This window comes from Pithys albifrons, chromosome 14 (genome assembly GCF_047495875.1).
Source record: "Pithys albifrons albifrons isolate INPA30051 chromosome 14, PitAlb_v1, whole genome shotgun sequence".
Taxonomy (NCBI): domain Eukaryota; kingdom Metazoa; phylum Chordata; class Aves; order Passeriformes; family Thamnophilidae; genus Pithys; species Pithys albifrons.
The window spans coordinates 9,323,417-9,347,907 of NC_092471.1; the positions used below are offsets into that span (position 1 = coordinate 9,323,417).

Consider the following 24,491-nt stretch of genomic DNA (forward strand, 5'->3'; position numbering starts at 1 on the left):
TTATCAATTTTGCTCCAAGTGCTGATATCACTGAAACAGAAAATTATTTCACACACAGTGTGGTGGAAAAAGCAAAAAAAGAAATCAATAGTTTGCTCCATGCAGCAATCAGAATGAGTATTGAAGGTGAAAGCCAACTACATGATTATGTACTTGCAGAGAAACTATTATTTTACTTTACGTGCTTTTTTTTCCCCTTGATCTTATTCTCAACATATACCAACACAATCAAAGGAAAAGAACCGTCTATTCACTGGTGGGCTATATTTAGCAAGAGGCAGTCAAGTAGGGTTTTAAATAAATATGTAATTAAAGGTAAAGTACCAGCTGAATGATAGTATAACCACCAGCATGTCAGTTCTACACGTGTACTTCTGATAAAGAAATTGTAAAGGGCCTTCCTTGAAGCCAGGTGTTCTTGCCTGGCATCAGTGAAAAAAGATTGTTCAGTTGTATTGATTATGGATGTCACAGAGGGTTCCCATCCAGGACAGTGACAGCAGGCTTGAAAAATGAGAACACCCTTAGCAGAGTTTAGACCAAGTTCCACCACAGTCAAACCCCAATATCCATGACTGCTCTTACAGAGCAAACAGGGCTCTGGACACAAAAACCACAACAAAAAGCCATAGATTAGTTCAGTTTAGCAACCTTTACACTTTCCAGAATTCGGCCCAGCAACCGGCAATTCCCAGAGTAACACTTAGCTTGGGGCGTGACATCTAATTCTTTACAACAGATGGACAAATAAGTTTTCTCCTCTGTTCCCAAGAAACGTAGAAATTAAACTTAAAACTGGCCACACCAACTGAAGTCAGTAATTTCTGTTTGTACCTGCAGTGCTGAGTGTTGGCTGAAGATCAATGGAAGCCCTCACACATGTAAGTATAGCACCCAAATAGTGCAGAAAAACAAGATAACATGCAAGTTTAAAAGTACATTTAAAAGCATTTACCCAGCATCAGTTACCTGCCCACACACACCAGGCTGCAGCAGATCAACACCACCATGCAACACTGCAGGGAACCTACTTGTCTGCCCCAAGTCCTTCTAAACTCACAGCTTACTTGAGAGAGTTAAACACTCTGATGAAGTCACTCCCTTTGAGGGGGCAGAGCTGCATCGACTAGGAAGTGACTTCAGGCTCAAGTACTGGTGAACCATTACCCAGATGAACTGTCTGCCCTAGAAGAAGATACTCGAATGCTCCTTTGAAGTGTTCTGTTACTATTAGGTAGGTTTCAAAAGCAGATGTAAACATAAACCTACTCCTACTGCCTTCCACTGCCAGAATAAATCAAAGATTATCTACTCAGGAAAGTTCTTCCCAGTTGACATTATATATGATAACACTCATGGTCTCCATGACTTTTTGGAAAATAACCTTCCAACATACAAAAAATAATCCAGACTTAAAAGTCACCACAAACCACATCCATGAGTAAGAAAAGCCCTTAGCATGAGTAAAAGATTGGATGTTAAAACAATGCCAAAGTCATTATTACCTTTGTGGGATTTCAGACAGATCAACCTTTCCGTTTTCCTTTTCCTTTTTTTTTTTTTTGGTTAGCAAAAGGAAACATAAGGACACTTTGAAATAGCTTAAAGTCACACTTAACAGAACATTATAGTGAGAAAATTCATCCTGTAAATATCTGGTAAGCAAACCATACTGGTTATGCCTTTTTTCTTTTTTTTTTTTTTGGCAGAAGAGCACAAGCATTATATATGCAAAACAAAAAGCAGCCATCTAAAAATGCTTCATTGCATTAGCACTAGGTCCAGATCCAAAAGTAAAAATAATTTTCTGTGACTTACCAGAATTTCTCTTTGACACGAGCTTCAAATTCATGCTGACTACAGTACAGATCACAAGAACCAAGAGAACAAGAGGCTTCATCTTTCACTTTCTGTGACAGCTGAAATGCAAACATAGTAGTAAGTCTGAATCACAGCTCTTCACTACAACAAAGCAGGAGCTACAGTCAAACATTTCTCAAAGAACCATTACAGGGCTTAATCTAATGAATTTTGGCTTTATGGTTATGCAGAGGCAGGAAAACATCATGGTACAATGTAGCTGTGTATGAACACTTTACCTCTATCACACAGAAGGGTTGTTTCTTTCATTAAATGGAATCGCAAAAATACAATTTTGCTCTCAAAAAAAAACCAACACCACAAGACGTAACAGTTTATTTGAAATAGTATAGGTCTAATCTGGCAGATTTCTGTATGTTATTTAAGGGGGAGACCCTGATGGTCATTATTAGCTTTCTCTTATACAAACAAGCCACATAAAGAAAAAAATTCATATTGTTCAGGAAAAGATACAGAGTAGGTTATTCATGCAGTTTCTCTTAGCAACCTTTTTTTCCTACTGGTGACCTTGTAAAAGCTCCCAAAATTAATTAATGCTATTCCAGAAATTTCTCCTATAAAGTGAGGTAAAAAAAGGTGAACAAAATTCAGAAATCAATGAATGTAGGTCTCAGGAGTCTCATTTAAAAGACAAAATTAGTCTCTCCTGTGAACTTTACTATTCACTTTATATTATATACATAAAAAAATAAATCAAAAGGAAAAATCTAGTTTAGAATTGTATTTTAATCTTATATAACTACCAGAACTAATTCTGTTTTTATTTACAAGTATGAGGCCATTCAAAATAAAATAGCAAGAGCAAACTGAGGCTCCTTCTCTGCATTTAAACACAGATAGAATGAATCTGAACTCCGCAAAGCCCACCTCTCTCACACTCTCTCTCAAAGAGAGAGAGATGCTTAATTATAAACTGGAGTCCTCAAATATATGCTTAGCTTGAAGTCACAGGCCTTGAAGTGGCTTGATATATTTAGGCTCCAGGAATTCATCTCCGTAACAGATACAGACTTTAGATCAGGACCCTTATTCTCACATAAAGAGGGCAGTCATCTGAAATTATTACTTGTCCCAAAAGATTCAGCAAACATTCTAGAGCAGTTTCATTTAAACAGAAATGCACAAAACTACTGCATTAGTAGTCAAAACTAAGCCAATGAAACAGAATCATTCCTTAAACACTGTACCACATCTGCCTGCCCAGCCCACTCAGAGGTCCCAAGCCCTCACCTTTGGGACCAGCCCAGACCCCCTGCCCTGCACAATAGAGAAGCAAGAGGGTGCAATGTCCTGCAGTTCACAAAAGCTTACTCAGTTTAATTTGAGTTTATTACATCAAATACTCTTCCCTTGTAATTTTACTACCAGCTTACTGTGGTGCAAAGAAAATGTAAGGAACCATGTATAATATTTTACATGACAGGAATTATGTTGCTATTCCATTATTTCAAAATTACCACCTAGAACTGAAGTTCTCTTCCTCTCACCTTACTGTACTGCAAGCAATAAACAGGCAGTGGATCTTTTTTCCTCCCCCAATTCTATGTTCCCATGGGCACTTTATGCCTATTGATTCCTCAGAGTAACGATGCTAAGGCATTTTCAAGGAATAATATGCACTGAAGGCTGTCTGACAGTGGTTAATGACAGAATTAGCATTCACTCTTCCTTAACCTCTCCTTGGAGTAACAAAATCCTGAAACAGGCAAGGCCATCCTGACAAGAGAGCTTAGAAAAGTAATTGAACTAAATCTTTTGACAGATAATTGTAATGATGATGTTATGCTAGGATGATTTTCAAGTGTAGCTTTGCAAATTACTTTCTCCACTTTCCTCCCTTCAGTTATTATAGCTGAACTATGGAACTCCTAGGTCCTTTTTCATATGGGTCTGTCCATCTCCACCCCAAACAAGCTATGCTGCATTAAATACATTTAAAAATTCAAAGAAAGTTCTGCCAACTAATATCAATGCCAGGCAGAGGGGAAAATTCTTGGTTCTGTCAGCATTGATAGGAGTCTTGTTTTTTGAAGCCCTGGCCTCATCAAGACAGTCAGTCTCTGTACCTCCAAAAATCAGAAAAATTGAGCAGGAAAAGGGCAAGAAACTACAGCACTACCCAGACACGTCTAATCAAGTTCAGAGCCCCAGCTTGTCACATCTGACACAACTCTACTAAAGCTGGCATGAAAATACACATCAGTCTCTGAGGTGTCACCTTCATCATGCTAGACATTCCACCAGAAGGTGGGATCAGTCACCCCTGTGTGACCAGTGGGTCAGCTGGTTACTGTTCTGAGACAGCAGGCAGCCATAGACAACCAGGCTGTACAACCTGCTGCCTGTCAGAGATGACTATTTGTAAACATGCAAGTTAACAAAGAACAAGTGGTACAATAAAAGTTTTATTTCCCCCAGAAGAATGTCTCACAGCCAGAAGAGGGAAGATTGTATGTGTCCAGGACAAAGTTCCTAAATTTGCTCAGGAGGAGATTTCTGGGGCAGAGTGTGTCAAGACTCCCATCACATCTCCCAACAGGACCAGTCTCACAACTCCCTCCTCAGGGCCATTTGCTCATCTATGAGGCAGTGGGATGGCCTAGAGACTCAAGATAGCCCTGTGCTAGGCTTCTGCAAATAACTGTGCTGGGGAATGTGTATGATCTGATGAAGAACATGAACAAAACTGTGCTTGCTTGATGAAATATGAGATGGGATAAACCAGTTAATATTCAACATCATTTCTCTATAATGACAAGGCAGGGACTGATTCTGTCATTTGACAAACTTTTCCCTCACGGGCACTGAGCAGCATTTCCCTGAGGAGCCACTCACTCTGACTGCAAACTCCAAGCAGCTGTGAGTAGGGGTTCACAGCTGTAAAAAAACCATAGTACTCTATTGCACACACCTCACAAGATGGGAACCAAGTTCAGTACCATTCTCAGAAGAGTGAAGAAGACATCTCATTGATAAGGATGTAGAAATACCACTTACAGTCAACTTGCCCAAAATCACTGAGAGAAGGTAGGGGAGACACAGAATGAAGTGCGTGTTAAGAAGGCCAAAAGAACCACTAAATCCAGGCCTTGTTGTGACCTGCCAGGTTGCATTTGTATCCAGGTAAGCTAAGGGAGCTTGCTGCCATCAGAGGGAGAAGTGTAGGAGAAGCAAGGTGTGACAACTTAATTCTTCATTCCACTGCCAATGAGGCCACCTCATTCCTCCTCATTCTGCTTGATGCTACAGATCACAGACTTCAGGCAGCTGTCCCAGCAAACCATAAGCACCCAACAACTACAAGGGGACCAGGCTGCAACGCAGCACAAATTCTGTTCTTATAACAGAAACCACCCTGACTCCCATATCCTGCCTAATGCCCTTCACCTCTGTTGATAAACTTAAGAGTCCTCAGAAAACAGGGATTGGGAAACTGTGTCCCATTTTCTCTATGTATTACCTGCTGTCTTCCAACACCCACTGCAGCTTTGTAGCTTCTGGGACTCCAAAGAATTTCAAGGGACAAGGTTAGAAGAAAGCACTTAGAAACAAGAAGGAAACCAGAGCGTTAATATTCTGCACCAAACCCAGCACTGAGATTCCCGAGCTCACGCGTTAAATATAATTTAGCTTTGCTCTAATTTCTACCATGAGCTTTGTTTATGCAGTGTTCCTTTTTAAAAGAAAACAAGAAAAGTGGTGCATATGTGCACTCAGGCACACGTCTGTGCACAGGCTGAGATTTGCTGACACACCATGAGGCTCTGTAGGTTCTGGTTTCTCCACAGAAGCTGCGATGCAGAAGGCACTCACCAAAAACAGTAGCCCACCCCTTTAGTGATTGCCCATTGTCAGGTTTTGTTGCTCAGAAATCTCACAGAAATAAATTACCATTTTCATCCTACCCACAAATATGAAATAGCAACAGTAATTCTTTCATTGTCTTTACAGTATGCTAGATAGTGACCACTGCTCATTTCTTTTCATACCATTTCCCCATTCCACTTTTTAAGGCTTTAAATTTTAATATGAACTCTCTCTCAGGTCTTCTTTTTTGCCAACACACCACACTGAGCTGTTTATTACTAAAAGATTTCCAGTCTATATAATATGTTGGCAAGAAGCAATCCACAATGGGCACTAGTTCCTTTTTGTTGATATCTCAAAGACAAACAAAAAATAATTTGATATCAGAGATACACATTAGCTCAAATAATGCATCTTCAGCTCTACTTGATATGGGTCATGCAGTATTCCTCGCTCTGCTGCTCAATGAGCATCAAAGAATTTTGCCTAATTCATTGTGCATCTTCACCATAATAACCAGCCACTTAAGTTGTCTAAATACACAATGCATTAATTCTACAAGGCAGTGTGCATTCAGCATTTGTCTCACTGATTTTAAGCCTCTGTTGGGCTCAGGTCCTTAGCTAAACTCGCATCTGGCTCATTCTCCTTGATCAGCTGAAATTTTAAGAGACATTAAAAAATGAAGGAAGTGGAAAAGGTACCTGACAGTGCTTGTGTTGTGCAAAATGAAAGTAAACAACAACAATGAGACTATATCTAATGTATCTGGGATTATTACTGGCTCAGCAGTGTATCAGCTGCATGACAGCAATACAAGATAAAAACAAGGTCTTGTCCAGTGGAAGCAAAGGGAACCACAACCAAATACAGAGAGCACCTGACAAGGTTGCAATACTGATCTGTAATGATTCCTCTAAAGGCTGAATGTTTGGGTGCAAAAGAAAAGATAAAAACTGTAAAACTCACAGATCTTTTGGCATGCCAAGGGAATAAACTCGGAATCTTGTCAGTTATTTCAGAAGAAACAAACAGCATCACCTCTTAAGTGTTAACACTAAGGTTTTGCTTGAAAGATTGTAACGCTTCTACCAAAAGGTTAAAATATCTTCCAAATGCCAACCATAAAAGATACCAAGAGCAGCGTATTAAGTTTCAAAAAGCATCCTGCAGTGTAACACAGAAACAAAAAATGGGCTTCTCTGCCAAGCATAGAAGGAAAATACCCATAACTTCCCTCATTAATAAGTCTGGCTACAAAGGGTCAAAGTAATTTTAGCTGTGTTAGAGTGGCAATCAGACTGAACACTATGAGCAAACTGTTGACTTGCCCTGTACAGAAAACCCCACAACCACTGACACAAGAACCTTCTCCACCATCAAGAACTTTCTGATCCAATAGCTGCCTAAAGTAGTGCTTATTTATGGCCAAAAAAATGAAGAGCAGGAAATGGAAAAATTCTCTGAAATATTCCAAATACAGATAAAGATTCTGATATCTATAGAATCAAAACACTAACAAAGCTGATGAGCATACAACACATGCACTCATCTAAATCTCTACTAAGAAAATTCAACAAAAACATGAGCAGCCCATCTTAACAGAGTCATGAACCAGAAGAACCAGGACTACTCAGCACTGATTAGTAGATTGAGTTCCATCAGCTCACACCACACACTGACCTCGATTCCCTAAGCAACGCACTCACACGGAATTCAAGTTCATTATATCTTCAAATTGGATTTTAAATCCATCAGTTGTACTTGTCCCTTATTGCAGCAACTCCTGCACTTGGAAATGCAGAAAGCAGTTGTAAGGAAGAACAAGAATGCAGAAAGCAGTGTGAAAGTTAATTATTGTTTTTAAAGCCTCATGCCCAGCTGCACCACCAGTGATGCACTGATTCAGCACTACCCTGAATTCTACAGAGAACTATTGTTCCAGCCCCAGCATTGCAATATTCTCACTATGCATCCCAGGACAGATAGATGTGCTTGTCCAGTATCATAGCTTTTAAATTTGAGTAGTCCAGTCCTTTTATAGGCATTCAAAGTGAAATACATGTTGTGGGAGGAGGATTACAGCTGTACTGCAAGCCCTCGTGGTTTATGAGGTCAACATAATGGATCAATTAATTTACAGCCTTTTTTCCCCCTAGAGTAGAAGCTATTAATATTCTACATATATTTACTTCTGCAGATTGTGGTTTAATCAATACAGTACTTCAGGCAACATGAAGTATCATAGAAAATGTAAAGACTGTCAAACCGAGAGAGTTTAGGTTTATAGAGTGGGGCTTAGCCTCTTACCACTTTGCAGAAGTACTTAAAAGATTACAGAAATGCCATCTGAAGGAGAGAAGAAAACATGAAGATAGTCTACACTTGGAAAGCTAAACATGTACACTTGTGCTGTGAAATGAGGAACAATTTTAAGAATCATCTTAAGTCAGCTGAAGTCCTAGAATGGACAGAGTTACAGCAAGACAGTTCCCAAGCTGCAGCAGTAATCAGAGTCAGCCAAGGCAAAAGAGGAGCCCTGGCCACGAATGCCCACATATGCTTCCCAAAGCTGAGAAGGCTGCTGGGCACTGTCCCACAAAGGCAAACTTCTTCTGGGACAAGGTAAACTCAGGGGCTACTCTCTCAGACTCAGCCCAGCCAGCCCACCCTGGGCTGTGGAGAAGCTCAGGAAAAAAAGACTGAATCCTCCTTTTCAGAGCTCTGGGTAAGGGAAAAAAAAGGTTGCTGATGAGAACTCTTAGACTTCAGAGTTGCTGATAAACCCTGCAAATTCCAGAAAACCCATGGCTTCACCTGACTGCAGCTCTTTAGTCACTGACACCCAGAACAAACACCACTGCTCAGGTCATGGCCCTTTTCTCCTGAGTGCTTTAGACAGCCTTGCCAGTGATCACAGGTCCTCTCTACAGAGCCTCAACTACAAAAGGAGAAGACGTTTCAGATTAAAAGAGATGAGAAAAGACCATTTTCACCCACACAAATTTCACTCACTGCTCTTATATCAATAAGGAAGTCTGCCCAATTCACAGCTGCCTACGCAGGAGCATTATTAAGCCAAAAGATTAGATGCTTTGCTTCTTTCATACTCATACCAACCTTGCTCCCAGAGCAGCTTTTACAGGAAAGCCATTAAAAATGGAGATAGTTCAAAAAGAGGTCTCAATCCCTAAAGACAGGATATCCCTCCCCCCCCCCCAATGCTTCTCTCATTCCCCTTGTGTTCCTCAAGGCTCATTACGGAGGTGCTCAGTACAAACAGAACTAGATTTTAGACTGGGCTGCCATCTGCATGCTGAAATGTTCCCTGCTTTTATAGAGAAACTGCTTTTACAGCATCTTAAAACAGTTATCTTTCTGGGACCACATAGAAGATGGACTACAGCTATAACTGTTAGCTGTATTGACATTATAGCTGCTCCTATATACGGTCATACCTCTGCAATATTAACACAATAACAATATTTGCACTATTCATGGCAAATCTGGTCTACATTCACTCCTGCATGTTAACAAAACAAGCTCCAAGAGAGCACAGCTCTGCATGAGATGTGCTCAGAAATTCATTCCTTGATCTCATTTGTGGCCACATGCTTCCCTAACACACACATGATGTTCAAAGAAGATAGAATTAAAAGAAAAAGATGACATACCAGCTGTTACACTTCTCATAAAACACTCTTCTCCAGTTTTCCACTCAGAAAATACAGTTGCAGAGAAGCCAGACAGGGCACTTTGCTGTCAGCAGAGGCAAGTTGCTTTCACTGAACTCAGCACCATCTCAGTACCTTAAAGTGATAAACATATTCTTGACAGGGATTTTTTCCCCTTACATAACTAGAGACTGGCCTTTACATATATGCATTGCCATTTTTGTCTGAATGAAAATAAGAATTTAAGCAAGCAAGCAAGTAAACAAACAAACCCTACACCCCTCAAAGAAATTAAGAATCATGAAAAACTACCTATAGAATACTACTTCCACATATTTTAGGGAAATCTTGAAAACAATGGGGTTTTGCTCTGATTCAGGCAAAAAGTAAAATACATTTTATGTGCCCCAAAATTCCTCTGTCAAACAGACATCCTTGTTAATTTAACTGGTACAAAGAACAGCGAGAAGAGGGATGGAAGGAACTCTCCATAGTGCTTTTGGAGTGGAAAGGATAAGCTAAAACCCCTGCAGAAGTTTCTAACACAGTCTCTCTCTCACCAGTTTTGTCACTGTACACAATGCATCCCTCAGTCCTCTACCAGTTTCAGGAAGGTTTACCTGGATCTAGTACCAGACACCAGAGGAAACCCTAAACATCAAGGCTAGCAAAAAGATCCTTCTTGTTTTCAGCAAGGTCAAGTTCTCTTCTGTCTTTTTTTCAAGGCTCTTTAAAGAAGGATTTATGTTTAGTTGGACAACCCGAAAACCAAATTGCCCCTTAAAGTGCCTCTTTATTTTGTGATACACTTTAAACATTTGCTTCCCTTTCCTGCACAAAAGACCTCCTGATAAATAGCTCAGACTCACATTATTTGAGGAAGGCATAGAAATGAAGAGCAGATGTGGTTTCCCATACAGACCTTAAAGGCTGTTTAATAGTTGTTCACAATTTAGCATCCTTGATATTTTCAACTTGAGCTTTAGTTTGAAGTGAGAGATTATTCAGAGCCTGAATGTTTTGGAGAGCAAGAAAAGTCCACACATTATAAATACTTTATTTGTACTTATGGCGAGTACAAATTCTCAGCCCTTTTCCTCAGCTGCACAGGTGCAGCCACCCCTGTCAGCTTCCCAGCTCAGCCAGCCTACAGCCAGCAGGGCTGACTGGCTGCACATGCTACTTGCAACTTTTCTTCTACCTCTGGTCCCCCAAGGGCATCACAACCCAGGACATAGGATATTTTGAACAGCCTCTCCCTTCCAAATGCCACATAATAGACAGTGTTCTCTGTAGCTTTATCTGATTACTGTAATGTGTACCCTTCTCTCCCAGGAAACAGCTGAGCATAGTTAGGGTAAAAATTACTCTGCCTATGCAAACAACCCAAATCCCCTTACAGACACAACCCAGCCTAAGCACCTGGATGCTCCTGCCATCTCCAAACTGACAGAGCATCCTAAGGGGTCTGGGCCTCACATATTGTCCCTACTCCTTGCTCTCCAGCAGCCAGTCTGCATCTCTTCTCACACAAATGCTGGTCCATACACCAGCTCTCCATTACCTCTGCATGTCACTGCTGCCAGCAGCTGCCTCCAGACACACACACTCCAAACCCTCCATGGCTCAAGTTTACAGTGCCAAGGCACAAAACCCATGAGTTCCTGAGCCCAGCAAGCACGCTCCTACCTGCCTCCGCTTCCACACTCCTCTGCAGCCTCACCTGGACTTAAAGCTGCAAACTCCAGCTTCTTCTGAGGCCCAGGCATCCAGGCTCCACCAAACCCTTCTCCTCCCTCTCCCACACTACCAAACCCTGCCTGATCAGAAGTGATCTGTGCCACAAGAACAGCCTTTCTGCTGAGCTCACCTTCACCCCACCAGCCTATGAATCCCTCCATACACTCACGGGCTCTTCTGTGATCTGACTTCTGTTTGGAGGGCGGTCAGTCCCTCCACATTGGCTTCCAACAGCTTCGGCTACTGCACTGCTTCAAAGTGCAGCCACCAGACTGGCAGCTCTGAAGATTAAAAGGTTTTCCATTGCTCTGCTCTGCAAGATACAGAGCAGTTCAGACAACACTGCCTGATGCGACAAATGCACAGAGGGTCCAGCAACTGTGTGGCATTCACTAAAATTGACTCAAGCTGGCTAAGTGTGTTAATGTGGCACACCTGGCCTTCTTCCTTACCTCTCCTGCAAGCAAATCTTCCCTTTTCCCTCCCCACCCATTTTACTGCTAAAGCATCAATCACCAAACAATTTGAAGACAAACCTCCTATGAGCTCCTAGGTACTGTGAACATAAAAGAGTGGTCTTCAGAGAACTCCCAAATCTTACAAATGGAGCAACCAAAAGTTCATCTCTTTCTCTCTCCTGTGCTCACCTGCAGCCCAGGCAGGAGATGAGTATAAGGAAGTCTTGCTCTCAGTTAGCTAACCATTTCCAGCTGACCACCCCTGCCTGGTACCCAGGTGCAGGCCAGAAGCACACACACACCCACACACCCAGGATGTATGCTTTCCAACACCCTTGGTCACCAGCTGGAAAGCTTTAGTTCACTAGAGGAAGGTCTCCCCTCGCAGACTTCGATCTGGAGCATGCAGGAGGTGTAAGCTGCTGCTTAGCAACACAAGCACTCTGCAGGGAGGTCAGACCATGCCCCTGTCCTCCCAATGCAAGAGGTCTCCTGTGCCCAGAGAAACATCCTCAGAAGGATACAATCCTCAGTTACTTCTCAGAAAGCCATCCTGCATATCACCAGTTACAACCCCTGCTTAACCACAGACTCGCCAAATCCTGAAGAGCACTGCCTGTGCCTTGGTGAACTGCCAGAACTCTTCACTTCTCATGTTTGCTGCACATGCATTACACCCCGCTGGCTTAGGGAGCCCAAAATCCAGCATGTTCCATTGTCTCCTCTGCAGTCACTCTATTGCAAAGCAAGAGCTTGACTCGCTGTCAAACAGCTTCCTCCCCAGACTTACCTCCTGCCTCGGGTCTTGGCACAAGCAAAGCTTTTCAGACACCATGTCCTCCTCCTCAAGGCTAGCCTACTCCTGCCCCTGGAGGGAAGTCCCTTCCCATGCACTATCCAGAAGCAGCGCAGGCAGTCACCTGCTCTTAGAGATATCACAGACTGCCAGGCAGCCACGCAGTTTTACCCCGATGAGAAATTTTCCCTTTCCAAGCGTTTAGGGCAAGTGACTCTCTCAGGTGGGAATGCAAGCACACTCACACAGCATCGAAACACCCTGAAACAGCCCTTCCCTACTGCCTTTCCCTGCCTTACATCCACCTCTAACAATATGCTGAAAAACCTCAAAACTACCTGCACTCTGATAGTAATATAGCAACACCTAAAAACTACAAACACACACAGTAAAAATTAGATTTTCTTTTTTAAATAATGAAGACAAAACCCAAGCAAATATAAACACTGCCAAGGAGCACAACAAAGTGCTGGTTCCTACCAGGATGGGTTTTTTCCTCACAGTACAAACCTAAGTTTGGCTGTTAACCTCAAAGGAGCAGAAATTGCCCAAAGCACACAGTTCCTACTATAACTTTGAGAAACCGCAGCTTACAGCATTTTCTATCAGAAACTTTTGATTCTTCAAATCCTGACAGAGACAGCAGCCCAGGGACAGGGTCTTTGAAAACAGACGCTGAATCAATCGTTTCAGAGAGGTTCGGTGCCCTTTAGCAGCTTTCCATCAGACTCCGAAGGAAACCAGAGCAGCCTTATTTGCCACGGAACTTTCGGAGGCAGCGAGAGGTTTCAAGTCCCAACGTTCCAGACCCACCGCGGTACCTCAGAGCAGCAAATCCTCCGAAGAACTGACACCTCTTCAACACGCTCCACGGTGCTGCAACATCCCAAAAGGCAACTGCCCCCGTGTTTTTATTTTAAATCTCCGGCAGTAACACTTTTCCCGGGAAGCCCCACGCACCCTCGCGGCGCTGAGTTAGAGACCCTCGGTACTAACCCAGACCGTTCTTCGTGTCCCGGCGCTTGCAGAGCCGCCGGGCTCGATGCGGAGAGCGGCCGCGGCAGCACGGACGGCTCTGGCCACGGCCCCGGGGCAGCCGCTCCGAGACCGGCGGGGCCGCGGGAGGAGCTGCCACAGGGGCACGGGACGGAGCCGCAGTTGCGGGGAGTCCCTGCCCGGAGCCCCTCGGGAGCGCCCCGGCACGAACGGGACCCGCGGCTCCCTCCGCCCGCCCCGCAGCTGCGGGAGGGACGCGGCGGCAGCCGCACCTCAGCCCCGTCCCGCGCGCGGCGGCGGCACCGAGGGGGACTCCTTACACCCGAACTTTTCTTTCTTTGAGAGAAGATTATTTTGTTTTGTTTTAATTTAAAAAAAGGGAGCTGCCGCGAGAAGCGCCGCGCGCAGGGCTCACCTCCCCAGCGGCTCCCCTCTAGCTCTCCATGCCGGGCGTCCCCCGGCCGCGCAGGCAGCGGGAGCTTGCGGCCGGAGGTGCCCGGCGGGGGCGGCGCGTGTGCGGGAGGCGGTGCGGGCGCTGCCGCCCCTGGAGCGGACCCGGGACCGGGAGCGCTGCCCCCGCGCCGGCCCCGCACGCGGCAGGTGCGCCCGCACGCCCCGCGCTGCGCGAGCCCCAGCGCCCCCTGGCGGCCCCGCCGCGCCGCCGCACCCCGGCCCCGCTGCCCCCGCGCGGCCCCGCTGCCCCCGCGCGCGGCACAGCACAGCTCGCACAGGAGACGAGCCCCCGCTGCCCCGTAAGGCCCCGCCGCTGTCCGTCCCAGAAGGGACTCGCGAAGGGAGCCCCGATCGCGGCAGAACAAATGGCCCAAGAAGGGGACGGAGGGAGCGCCCCCAAAAGGCTGCGGAGTCATCGGTGCCTTCCAAGGGGATGGGGCAAGGCTGGTATGGGAATGGGCGGCGTTGAACCTCCAGCGCTGGGGGCAGCGCGCGGTGCCAGCGCACGCCGCGGCTCCCGAGGGTGGCAGCGAACACAAACATCCCCCTCCGACAGCAGCACCCGCGGCCCCTCCGCCTCTTCCCCGGGCAGCGCTGCGCAGCACTGGGGCTGCCCGAATCACTCGCATCAGTTTCTGGGCGGTGGAGAGCGGTGCAACGCGCCCCCGAGGTTATAGCATCAGCACTGCGCGGGGAGAAGGAGCTTGCAAACTCGCTGCACATTTTCACACCATCATCAGCATCAATTTAACCATCTAGCGTTGAACGGGACCAGGCTAAGTTTCTCTTCATTCACTCTGCTTCTAACATGGCACATCCATGCTTTCCCCAGCATGGTCGTGTCATTTTTAGTGTCCCTGTGCCGCTTTTTATTCGCTTTTAAATAGCTTTGAATAGCTCCATGCAGAATCTACTTCTGCATTTTGCTCAGATTCACAGGCAGATCCAATTTTGTCACGCAACTGCGATACAGGCAGAAAAAGCACGAGCCAAATTCCTGTAAGTGCACTTCAGGCTCACGTAAGCAGCACGACTTGACGGTGCCACTGCTGGGACTGACAGGGACTGTGTCACAGGCCATGCAATCGTCACTCCTGCACGCGACACTTGTGAGGCTGCAAACACCGAGCACTGCAGCCGTGGGATGGTTATACCTAAACAGGAGCCAGACACAGTAAAACACCCTCCCTTGTGAGACTCTCACCAGAAAAGTTCTTGTCCTCTCAGCATCCTCCTCACAAGCCAGGGCAGCTGAGAAGAGCCAGATCCTGCTCAGTCACACACAGTCCACCCCAGCTACACATCAGTGTCAGCATCTTTGCAATTACTGATGTTAAGCCAAGTAAATACTCAGCTCTGCTTTCAGGACTTTGTCACACACACAGGGCTGACAATTAGAAAGTGTCTTGTTACCTATAGATAAAGCAAATTTGAAATAGATATGATACAGGGACAACTAAAGTAGCAGTATTTTTAAGCATTTCTCTGAGTATAACCATCCTTTAAAGCCACTTGAGGAGGTGCCAGGGATGAACAGCGTACGGCCGTGTTGCTCTGCAAGGCAAGGCCAAGAGCAACCAAATGCAGCAACTTTTCCCAGCCCCAGCCATGGAGAGGACTCAAGCAAACTCAAAGTATTCTTGCATACAGTAAAGAAGCAGAACTATTGTAAAGGAGGAATGTGACAAAAAAATCAATAAACTTGCTCATTTTTACTGCCTGTATAATTTTTCTAACTAATTAGAAAGGGAAAATATGTTGCCAGGAGACCTTGCTTCTCCAAGTGACATAGACTTCTCCACCAAGATGCTAATACCTTTGCTGCAATTTATACCCTCTGACACTTGGGCTACTCTTTCATTTCTCCTGGCATGATTACAGTGTAAAAGTGCTATTTTTAAAATTATTTGTCAAGTCACTTACTGAAGTCATTTTTTAGCTGAATTAAAAGATTTAAAGCCTAAAAATAAAACATCCCATTGACTCTGAAATATACAGTTAGGAGAAGCTGCATTTAATGATACCTTGGAATTATACTTGAACTTAAAATGAATATATAATATGGTATCATTAGACATTCTTCAGCACTTAATAATAAGTCAAAAAATGTTAATTATTAGGCTCACTATATGAATTTATCCATTATTCATTAAAAAGAAGGGGAATAGGACACTGACTGATGTTTTTTTCTTTTAAAACCAGCTTTGTTTCCTTTATTCTGATCTCATCTCAGTCATTGTGGAAAATAATCCATTTCACAGACAAGAGTGGTATGCTATACAGCTGTCAGTAGTCTCAGTAGGAATGAAAAGAGGAATGTGGTATTCATGGAGTTTAATACAGAGCAGAAGAGATCAACCTTCAGAGGAATTGTAGGAACAGCCTGCCATGCACCAAGCCTTGGGCTCGTTTCTGATGTACCACTAAAGAAGTAATGAGACCTGCTTTGGCCTTTGTTTCTGACCTCCTTTTTGTTATTTTTTTTTAATGTGTGGCAGAGCTGGGCAGGGATCCCAGCTAAGACTTCCTAGATGCACTGTGTGTTGTAGACCCACACAGAGAAAACAGAATAATGCACTTGATCCTGAAAAATATAGGAGAGAGAAAAATTATTCCCACTGTCATATCTGTACTTACTAGGAAAGGATGTCCAAAGAGACCAGTGAACTAGGGCCATGACACACAGTATGTCTATGAAGAGCCAGGAACCAAATGCACCACCTCAAATCGCATTTAGTTCTCCAATCCTTGATTTGTCAAATCTCTCCATTATTTCTGCTAACCAAACCATTTCATGACAGAGAATTCTAGGGTTTTAACCCAATGCCAGAGAATTCAGTGAAAAAGATTGTTTTCTACTGTCAGTTAGCTTTGGGACAGTCCCCACATACACCTTCTTAATCAATTTTAATCGATCTATGTGTAGGCTCACCCATATCCTTTACAATTAGATTGTAGCCAAACATCCTTTTCTGACAGCCACTAACACAAGCTGCTCTTTCAGATGCTCTTTTCTCATCTCCCAAAGACAGACGGATCTGCTGCCCAAGTGCCTTGCACTCTGTCCCACTTCAATCAAATAAGAAAGGTTTGTTTTGACTTCAAAAAGGAAAAATCAAAGAGCTTCCACGTGAGCAACTTGCTTGGCAAAGTTGAGGTACAAAGTAATCAGCTTTCAGCAGGAATAAGGTAGTTTGGAGGGGACATAAATTGCCCTGATGAACTCTACCACTAACACAGCTACTTCCAGAAGGGGCCACCATCCATGCTAGGATCAGGAGACCCTCAGTCTTCCCATGGACCTCTGCTTCTGAATCTACATGATTCTCACATCTTTCTTGCCTGAATGGGAAAGTTACAGGATGAGAATTTACAGCTGTGTAAAGTCACATTTATTGACTTTATGTCTAGTTTTTTGTATTTATCAACACAGATTCAGGTCTGATCTTTGCAAAATATGGCCACATATAGAAACTATGCATGTATGTGTGTGCATGCTCCTGCTCAGAAGAGGCCCTGTGATGACCACCATAAGCAAGAGGAAATAAGGCTGACAGCTAAGTCCATCTCTAAAATCACCATCAGCCCTTCCCAGCAATTAATTTCGACAAAGCTGAAAAGCTGCAAAGCTGATAGATAAGCCCAGTGCAGGCTGGTGCAAGCATCCAGCCTCCCTCAGCCCAGGTGAAAATGACAATGACAATGAACATCACCCACTCCCATTCTGCATCCACCATCTCCAGCCACTCCATGTCCCACTGTCCATGTTCCCGGGCTTCCCACAGGCTGCTCTGCCAGCAGCACCCACATCAGTGAAGCAGACAGAGGCAGAAGCTGATCCATGAGGATGTGAGATGCTGATGCTGCAATAGCAGAGCATGGAAGGAGCTCATCACAGAGAGACTTGGCAGGGCAGGCTTTACACAGGATAAAAGCCAAAGCCAAGAGTGCCTGTTGTGAGAGGAATGAGGAGGACATCGACGGCCAGATAACACTGGATAAAGGATTAGGTACAGGAAAGAATAAAGTGACAAGGAGAGAATCCTGTCTGGCTGGTAGCAGACATGATCCTGATCACCACTTTTCAGGGGACAAACACAGAGCTGCATAGTAACATATTTCCAGTTGAGTTCTGCAAAGAGAGATTTTTAATAGAGTGCCAATTCCCTTCAGCTGAAGGGACTTGCACAATAATGTCACTGCTGTTGACTGAAGTTGCACACACAGAGTATAAAGCAGCAGTAAATGCCAAGATTTCAAAAATCTTTTTGCATTTGACATTCTCCTGGGTTATTTCAAGTGAAAGATAAATGCACTGTCTTCCAAGCAGTAATCTTATTTGATACCAACAACATATGCAAGTAGTTAAGTTTGGAATAGGGTAACTTTCTCACTTTTATGGCTGAAAGCAGAAGATAAAATTATTAAGCATTTTGCACGTACAGAGTACAAAAAGAGTGACTGCTCTGCATAGGTATATGGATTAGAAAATAAGAATTTCCTTCCCCAAAGAATAACACGACAGTTTTACAGCAGAGGTAACATCTTCATGCACTAGGCATACTTTTGTAAAAGAGTGAAAAGATACAACATATTGACTATTTACCTGTTTCTCTTGACTGGCCAACACCAGAAATGGAAGAACTGTTTGGAATTAATTAAAATCAGACACAAATCCTGACTTTGCCTAATCCAGCAAACAGCTGTGAAGCTTGTTAGGGAAACTCCTAAAATGTAGAGCTCTTTTTCATATGCAGAATAGTTTGTGAAGTAGAAATATAAAATCCACGAATAGACAGTGGAAATATGTTTCATTTTCCACTGGAAATTTCTCAGATGAGACTAAGACAAATACTGCCTTTGCCTGTTTATTTCACTTTTTGGTGGGAGCACAAATAATCAGCTAAAAAAAAAGCCAGGCAGGTGGGGAGAAATAAAAATAATTAGCACACACAAACTCTTGTTCTGATGATTTCTCTCCTCTGGATGAGATGCAGCTACACCATCCATCTAACAGTTCTGAGACCCCTGGTGAGCATCAACAATATCCTAAAAAAATAAGTTCCTAGTAGTAGAAAAGTCCTCCATCAGCCCCTTGTTCCTCCTCCCTTCATCCCCTTTCAATTGTTCTGTATCTACCAACACAACTGTGGTTGGCAGAGACACTGAGACAAATGATGAAGAACTAGTTGTGCTTCTCCTAACCTCTTGTGGGATTTAGAGAAGCTAATCAATGTTGGCTTCACTTGTATTCCAGAGATAATTTTTGTTTGACAGTATCTAATCATAACTGCAGAAATCCCACTGCAATACAGAGTTTGGCAAACTCATCTTGGAACAGCTCATTTGGTGCAAACTTGGCTTATATTTTAACTTCAATGATGGGAAATTACTAGAAGATGACAAGCATGGTTGATTTTAGATGCCACAAGCTGTGGAAAAAGAGGTAAGTTACCTAAAACGATCTCACCACATTTTGTAACTTTGTCCTCATAAAATGCAAATTTCTACAAGTGGATGGTTTGAAAAACCTAGTTTAAAAAGTAAAAGGAAATAAAACCTAGAAAACAACAAACACCAACATTGATCTTCCAAGTTTTTCTATCACAAATTTCTTTCCCCTCTCCATTTTTTTACTGCTGCTTCTGTGGCAAACAATAGAAATTTTAAATCTAGCTGTAAAAATTGGCCTATTTTGCAATTCTGTCCTGCTCAGATCATCATAATTGAGGCCATAGAACAGAGCAAATCATAACTATAAAGGGAAGGCTCCAACAAATGGTCTGAAACTCTAGACTGATAGCAAAAAAGCACAAATTACTTTTCTGGACAGAAGCTACACGTATTTAGGGTAGCTTATATTTAGCTGAATAATGAATTTTCCAGGTCAGCTGACAAAAGGAAAAATCTTTTTTCAGATGAAAACAAAATGGAGTTTCACTGCAGGGGAGAAATGTAGTAAAAATAACAATGATCACCTCTAAGTGTTGTTTCATATCCTTATTCACAGATAGACAAATCGTGTATTAAACCCACAAACCTGGACCATGCTCTGAACAGGTGTCTCTTTTTTAAGTTGACCAGCATCATTACTAAAATGTAAAGTTCAAGGTTAAATTCTTGAGTCTGATTCTTCTGCTTTCCAAAAGGATAACTGGGCTTCAGCTCAAGCAGAAGCACTGGGCTGGCCTACCATACAGAAAAGGAGAATTTCACTGCTCCCACTTACGCCGGCACAAGGGTCCTCACTGGCTCTGCTGCAGCCACTGCCAGGGCTGCCAGGGAGTGTTGGAGGAGCCAAGCCTGTTAAATGACCTGTGGTGTGGAGCCACAGCAGCACAGCTCCCGGCTGAGGTAGCTCATGCCAAGCTCCAGGTGGGCAGGACTGGAGAGGGGAGCTGCAGGAGTCTGGCTTGGCTCCTCTGAGCACATCCCTCCGAGGTCAGAGGCACAGCAAAGAGGATCATGTGCCAGGACCCTTTCTCAAGCCCTGCTTCACCTCCAAGGCAAACATAGGCATGAAGATCCTCTAGCTTTTATGCAACGTAGTATTTGGCAGAGAAATCACCCCTTTGTTTTTCTGAGGTGTACATACATGAAATACATTTGGCAAGAAAAAGGTACTCTGCACTTACACACCTGCACAGCACCCTCTCGCCTGGCAAGCTGCTCCAGCATGACCTGTTCAAGTGGTCCTCCAATTTGTCACATCAGTAATTCAGTTCTGATGTCAATGCTTCAAGGTCCCTTTAAGCATCAGTGAGCACATCCTATAAATGCGATTTTTTTTTTTAAAAAGGAGTCGAACATATTGACAGCAATCAATAAAGCCAAGATATGATATAATACTTTTTCCAGCTTTACCTGTTCTAATGCCTTGTAATAAACACTTTTCAGGACATTTATTTTCAGGCTTTGTCATCCTCTGTTGTCCACACATTTGAAGGTACTGAATTCCCTTCCCAGTACATTAGTGAAGAGAAACATTTATGGAAATAAAGGGATATAATTCAATTTCAGACTCAAAAACTAAACAGTGGTGTTAGGGATTTTTTGACTATGTCTGAGCCAGTCCTGCCCTCCAAGCTGTTAGTGAGTTCATTTCCTCAAAAGCAATGAGTGTTGTCAAAGAGAAAAAAAAACGTTAATGGTTTCAAAACCAACTTTGATTGCCAGTGCTTTTGGCTTATGATAACTCAGTAATATTCTAAAATTGGCTTGGCTTTCTGTAAGAAGCTGTACGATGTATTTCAGAGTTGACATTTTCTTACCTATGTAAAAATGCCAGTATTTAGAAATATTAAGCACATTAGAGTTATACCCTGTCTTAAAGGAAACAGAACATGTATGCTGAAACTACTTGTTTAATTTATATTTTGAGTACTAATATTCCTTGTCAGAAAACAGGTGGAAGACAAGGGCATAGACATCTCCATATAGACACATACTGCTCATGCTCTCCAGCCTCCAAACCTCCAGTGTGCAGCTTCCATTGCCTAAGGCCAGGGGCACCTCTTGTACTTCCAAAATAAAGAAATCCCTATTTGGAAATCAATGTATAGTACCAGTTGCCCAAGCAGAACAGACATGTCAGTTGTCTTGGAATTTAAGCTCCACAGCTTTGGAGTGGGCACAGAAGAGGCAGACTTAACCCAAGTAGAAGAATCACAGCATTTACTTCAAGCCCTTCATAAGATCCGAAGAAACACTTCTTGCAGCATAAACCCTACAGTCCAAAACCTTCTGAGAGGGGGACACATCCCAAAACCAAAGAAAAGGGCGGGAGCTGGGAAACAGAGCTGTTTCCTGAGCTAGGGAACAGCATGAAGAGTCAAACAACAGTGTGAAAAGGTGGTGGGATGAGACATGATAAAAACAAGGGAAAAGTGGAGCACACATTGGAGAAAACTTGGTCAACATCTCTCATGACCATGAGAGCAGAGGGTGGAAGCAGATTAGGTGTAAAAGTTAGTGAAAATCATACTTTTTGGGGAGGATTCTGGTGGTCAGCATACTTAGAGAGCCTTAAAGAGGTTCTTCATTAAAAGCCCTCATGGAAAACACCCTACACCACTTCTTTGGAGGGTCAAACACTGAACTCTGCAAACACGAAGGGAAATAGAGAGAGTGAGTCTGGGGGGAGAGGGGAAGAGGAGTGGGAGAAGTGTCATAGAAAGTACGATGATTTGACCAGAGATGCTGTGAGGAAGACTCAGTTTAAAAACTACTTCAGCAATGCATTTAAGAGCACCAGTCTGACTTGAAAGCTACAGATAATTGATTGACAGTTTTCTGAAGTGCATTTCAAGTTCTTCCTAAATTCATGTGTTAAATCCCTGGACTCAGTACTTCAGAATGGCAATGCTTTTCCTATTGAGGGTACCCTGGAGGTCACTGTCATTTCCCATTCCTGAGAGAAGGATTCAGACTGTATCATGGTCTCTGCAGGGATCAGAGATCACTGAATCACATCCTCCCCGGAGTAATCAGAACCAGGAAAAAAAATTGTTAGAAATAACACTTTCTACAGTGAAAAGTGAAAACAATTCCTAAGCAACTCTCAAATTTACAGGAGTGACTTTTCCAATGCTCCTCTGACAGAACTTGTCATTATTTCCTCTGCCTTATTGTCCCCACAGATGTGGTGCAGCTCAGGGAGCAGAAGTAATCCACTAAGGGTGATGAATGCAATATATGATGTCCTCAAAAAGTTCTCAAATCAAGGTTTCTTAAAAATAAAAATTACAGAGCTAAAATCAGCATTCAAGGGTATTCAAATATCTGATTTATGTCCTGCCTTTAAAATATACAGCATGTAACTGTTTTTAAATGGTCCCCGTAAAAGCTACTACATGTACTGCACCTTGACATTAAGTCCCCACTAAAGTACTTACCTTCAGGATTCTCCCCATTTATAGGTCTTTTATTCTGTTTCAAACTAATCAGAGCAGCTGCTCCAGAATGTAGAAAGCGGGGAGGGGGGGGAATTTGAAAGAGTGATTTACTGCCAGATTCCCAGGGAGGAAAAGGGCACACACCCATCACTGCAGGCAAACAAGCAAGCAAAGAAAAATGATTTGAAGCAACAGAGGCGAGGCAAAAGGGAAAGAGAGTGGGCTGGGCAGAGAGCTAGTACCTAATAGCTCTTTAATGTATATACAAGGCCAGTCTGACATCAAGGAGGCTGTTACAAGATTGCAATGGAATTATGGCATATATATATACAGGCAAAAGAGGCCATTAGCTTCAAACAACCACTTATTTATTTATCCCTTGTAGTAAAAAGCAGCATGTCCTGAGCTCATAAAACATGTAGGCACATGCTGAACTTTGTCCATTGTGGATGTGAACCAAAGTATCAGAAGAACCTCAAAAACCAGCACTAAATTTCTTCTAGTTTCAGAGATTTCCTTAATGATTGCCTCAGGATTTGCATCAGAGTTTAATTTTTACTGACCCATTCCTTTATGGAATTTTCCACGTACCTGCCACACAGCCAGAGTCAAGGCTATTCCCTCCTCTCATTGCTGGGCATTTGCAGGCAGACTGAAAACAGTTTGGTTTTGCCTGCTACATGAAAATCTCTTTAATTCCTTCCCTGGAATTTCACTCTTGGCAAGTTCTTCAATTCTTGGCTGAACCTGACAGCTGATCACTAGGTCATTTTGAATATATGACTACTGCAGAGCTGAGCCATTTCTGAATATAATTGTCTCTGAGAACACCAAGATGCTTTAGCAAATGGTACCTTTGGGTCTTATCTGTGCCACCATGGGTCAGAAGTAACTATTCAGGTGAGGGGTTGCACTTTGGTTGTTTATAAAAGTGAAGTTTTCAGCCACTGGGGCAGCAGTGAACAAAGTAGCAAGCAAGAAATCTGGCTAGAGAAAACCGATCAGGGCTGCTGCTGTGAGCCAGGCTCAGGCTCCTGGAACCTCATCTCACTGTGCCCAGGGACAGCACTGCAGGTTCACAGTGTCCTGTGGACGTGCATGTCCAGTCTGCAGCAAACCCAAGGTACACAAAGACTCACCCCCTCACAAAGGCTGCCAAGGGTAGAGCCTCTTGGGTGACTCCTCCAGTCTTTTCCAGTGCAAATTGTTCACCCTCTGCTCACTGGCCAGCCCAGCTGAGATGGCTACAAACACTGCTGTGCCCCCGCTCTGGGAACATCTTCAACACTGGCAGCTCAGCCTGGTGAGGAAAAGCGGATTTGGTCCCTTAGCATGTCACCTCATGTTTTGCAGTAGAAAATTTAGATTGCACATATCTAATTAATGGAAAACAGAGATAAACAAGCAGATTGTTTACTTCAATTATGTGCACAGTGCCTGCAGGGTTACCATTTAAAAACACAAAGAAAGATAACAGTCAAAATGGATAAAAAGATGCAGACAGGAGTGTACAATCTGTGGCTTACCTTGATGATGACAAAAACACTCCTCTACCAACTGTGAAATGAGGGAGGTTTTTCTTGGCAAATAAGTGTAATACAAAATTTTTCAGCCATCTGTAAATAACATTTACCTGGTGCAGCTTTGCATAATTAAATTACTTCCTCATGAGTATTGCACAGACGCATCTGCATAGAGAGGGAATAGCTTATTTAAAATAAAGATGGAAAAGGAAGAAAAGCAGAAGCTCTCCATTAATTTATTTAAATTTCTCCCAGAGGCAATTTTTCAA

At 43.4% G+C, this 24,491-nt stretch overlaps 1 protein-coding gene across 3 annotated transcripts in view; it reads right to left on the reverse strand.

Annotated features, from left to right (window-relative positions):
- IL1RAPL2 (interleukin 1 receptor accessory protein like 2) overlaps positions 1-22,731 on the reverse strand; it is a 377,416-nt gene extending 354,685 nt beyond the window's left edge. The window contains exons 1-2 of one of the 3 annotated variants that reach the window (XM_071569169.1): positions 22,700-22,731; positions 1,819-1,919 (exon numbers count right to left, since the gene is read on the reverse strand). In XM_071569169.1, the coding sequence (XP_071425270.1) occupies positions 1,819-1,900 (82 nt within the window). In that variant the 5' untranslated portion in view covers positions 1,901-1,919; positions 22,700-22,731. Of the gene's footprint in view, positions 1-1,818; positions 1,920-12,350; positions 12,387-13,767; positions 13,905-22,699 lie in introns of those variants that run through there. The other 2 variants (XM_071569167.1, XM_071569170.1) reach the window with 2 other exon arrangements.
- Between the last annotated feature and the right edge of the window lie 1,760 nt (positions 22,732-24,491).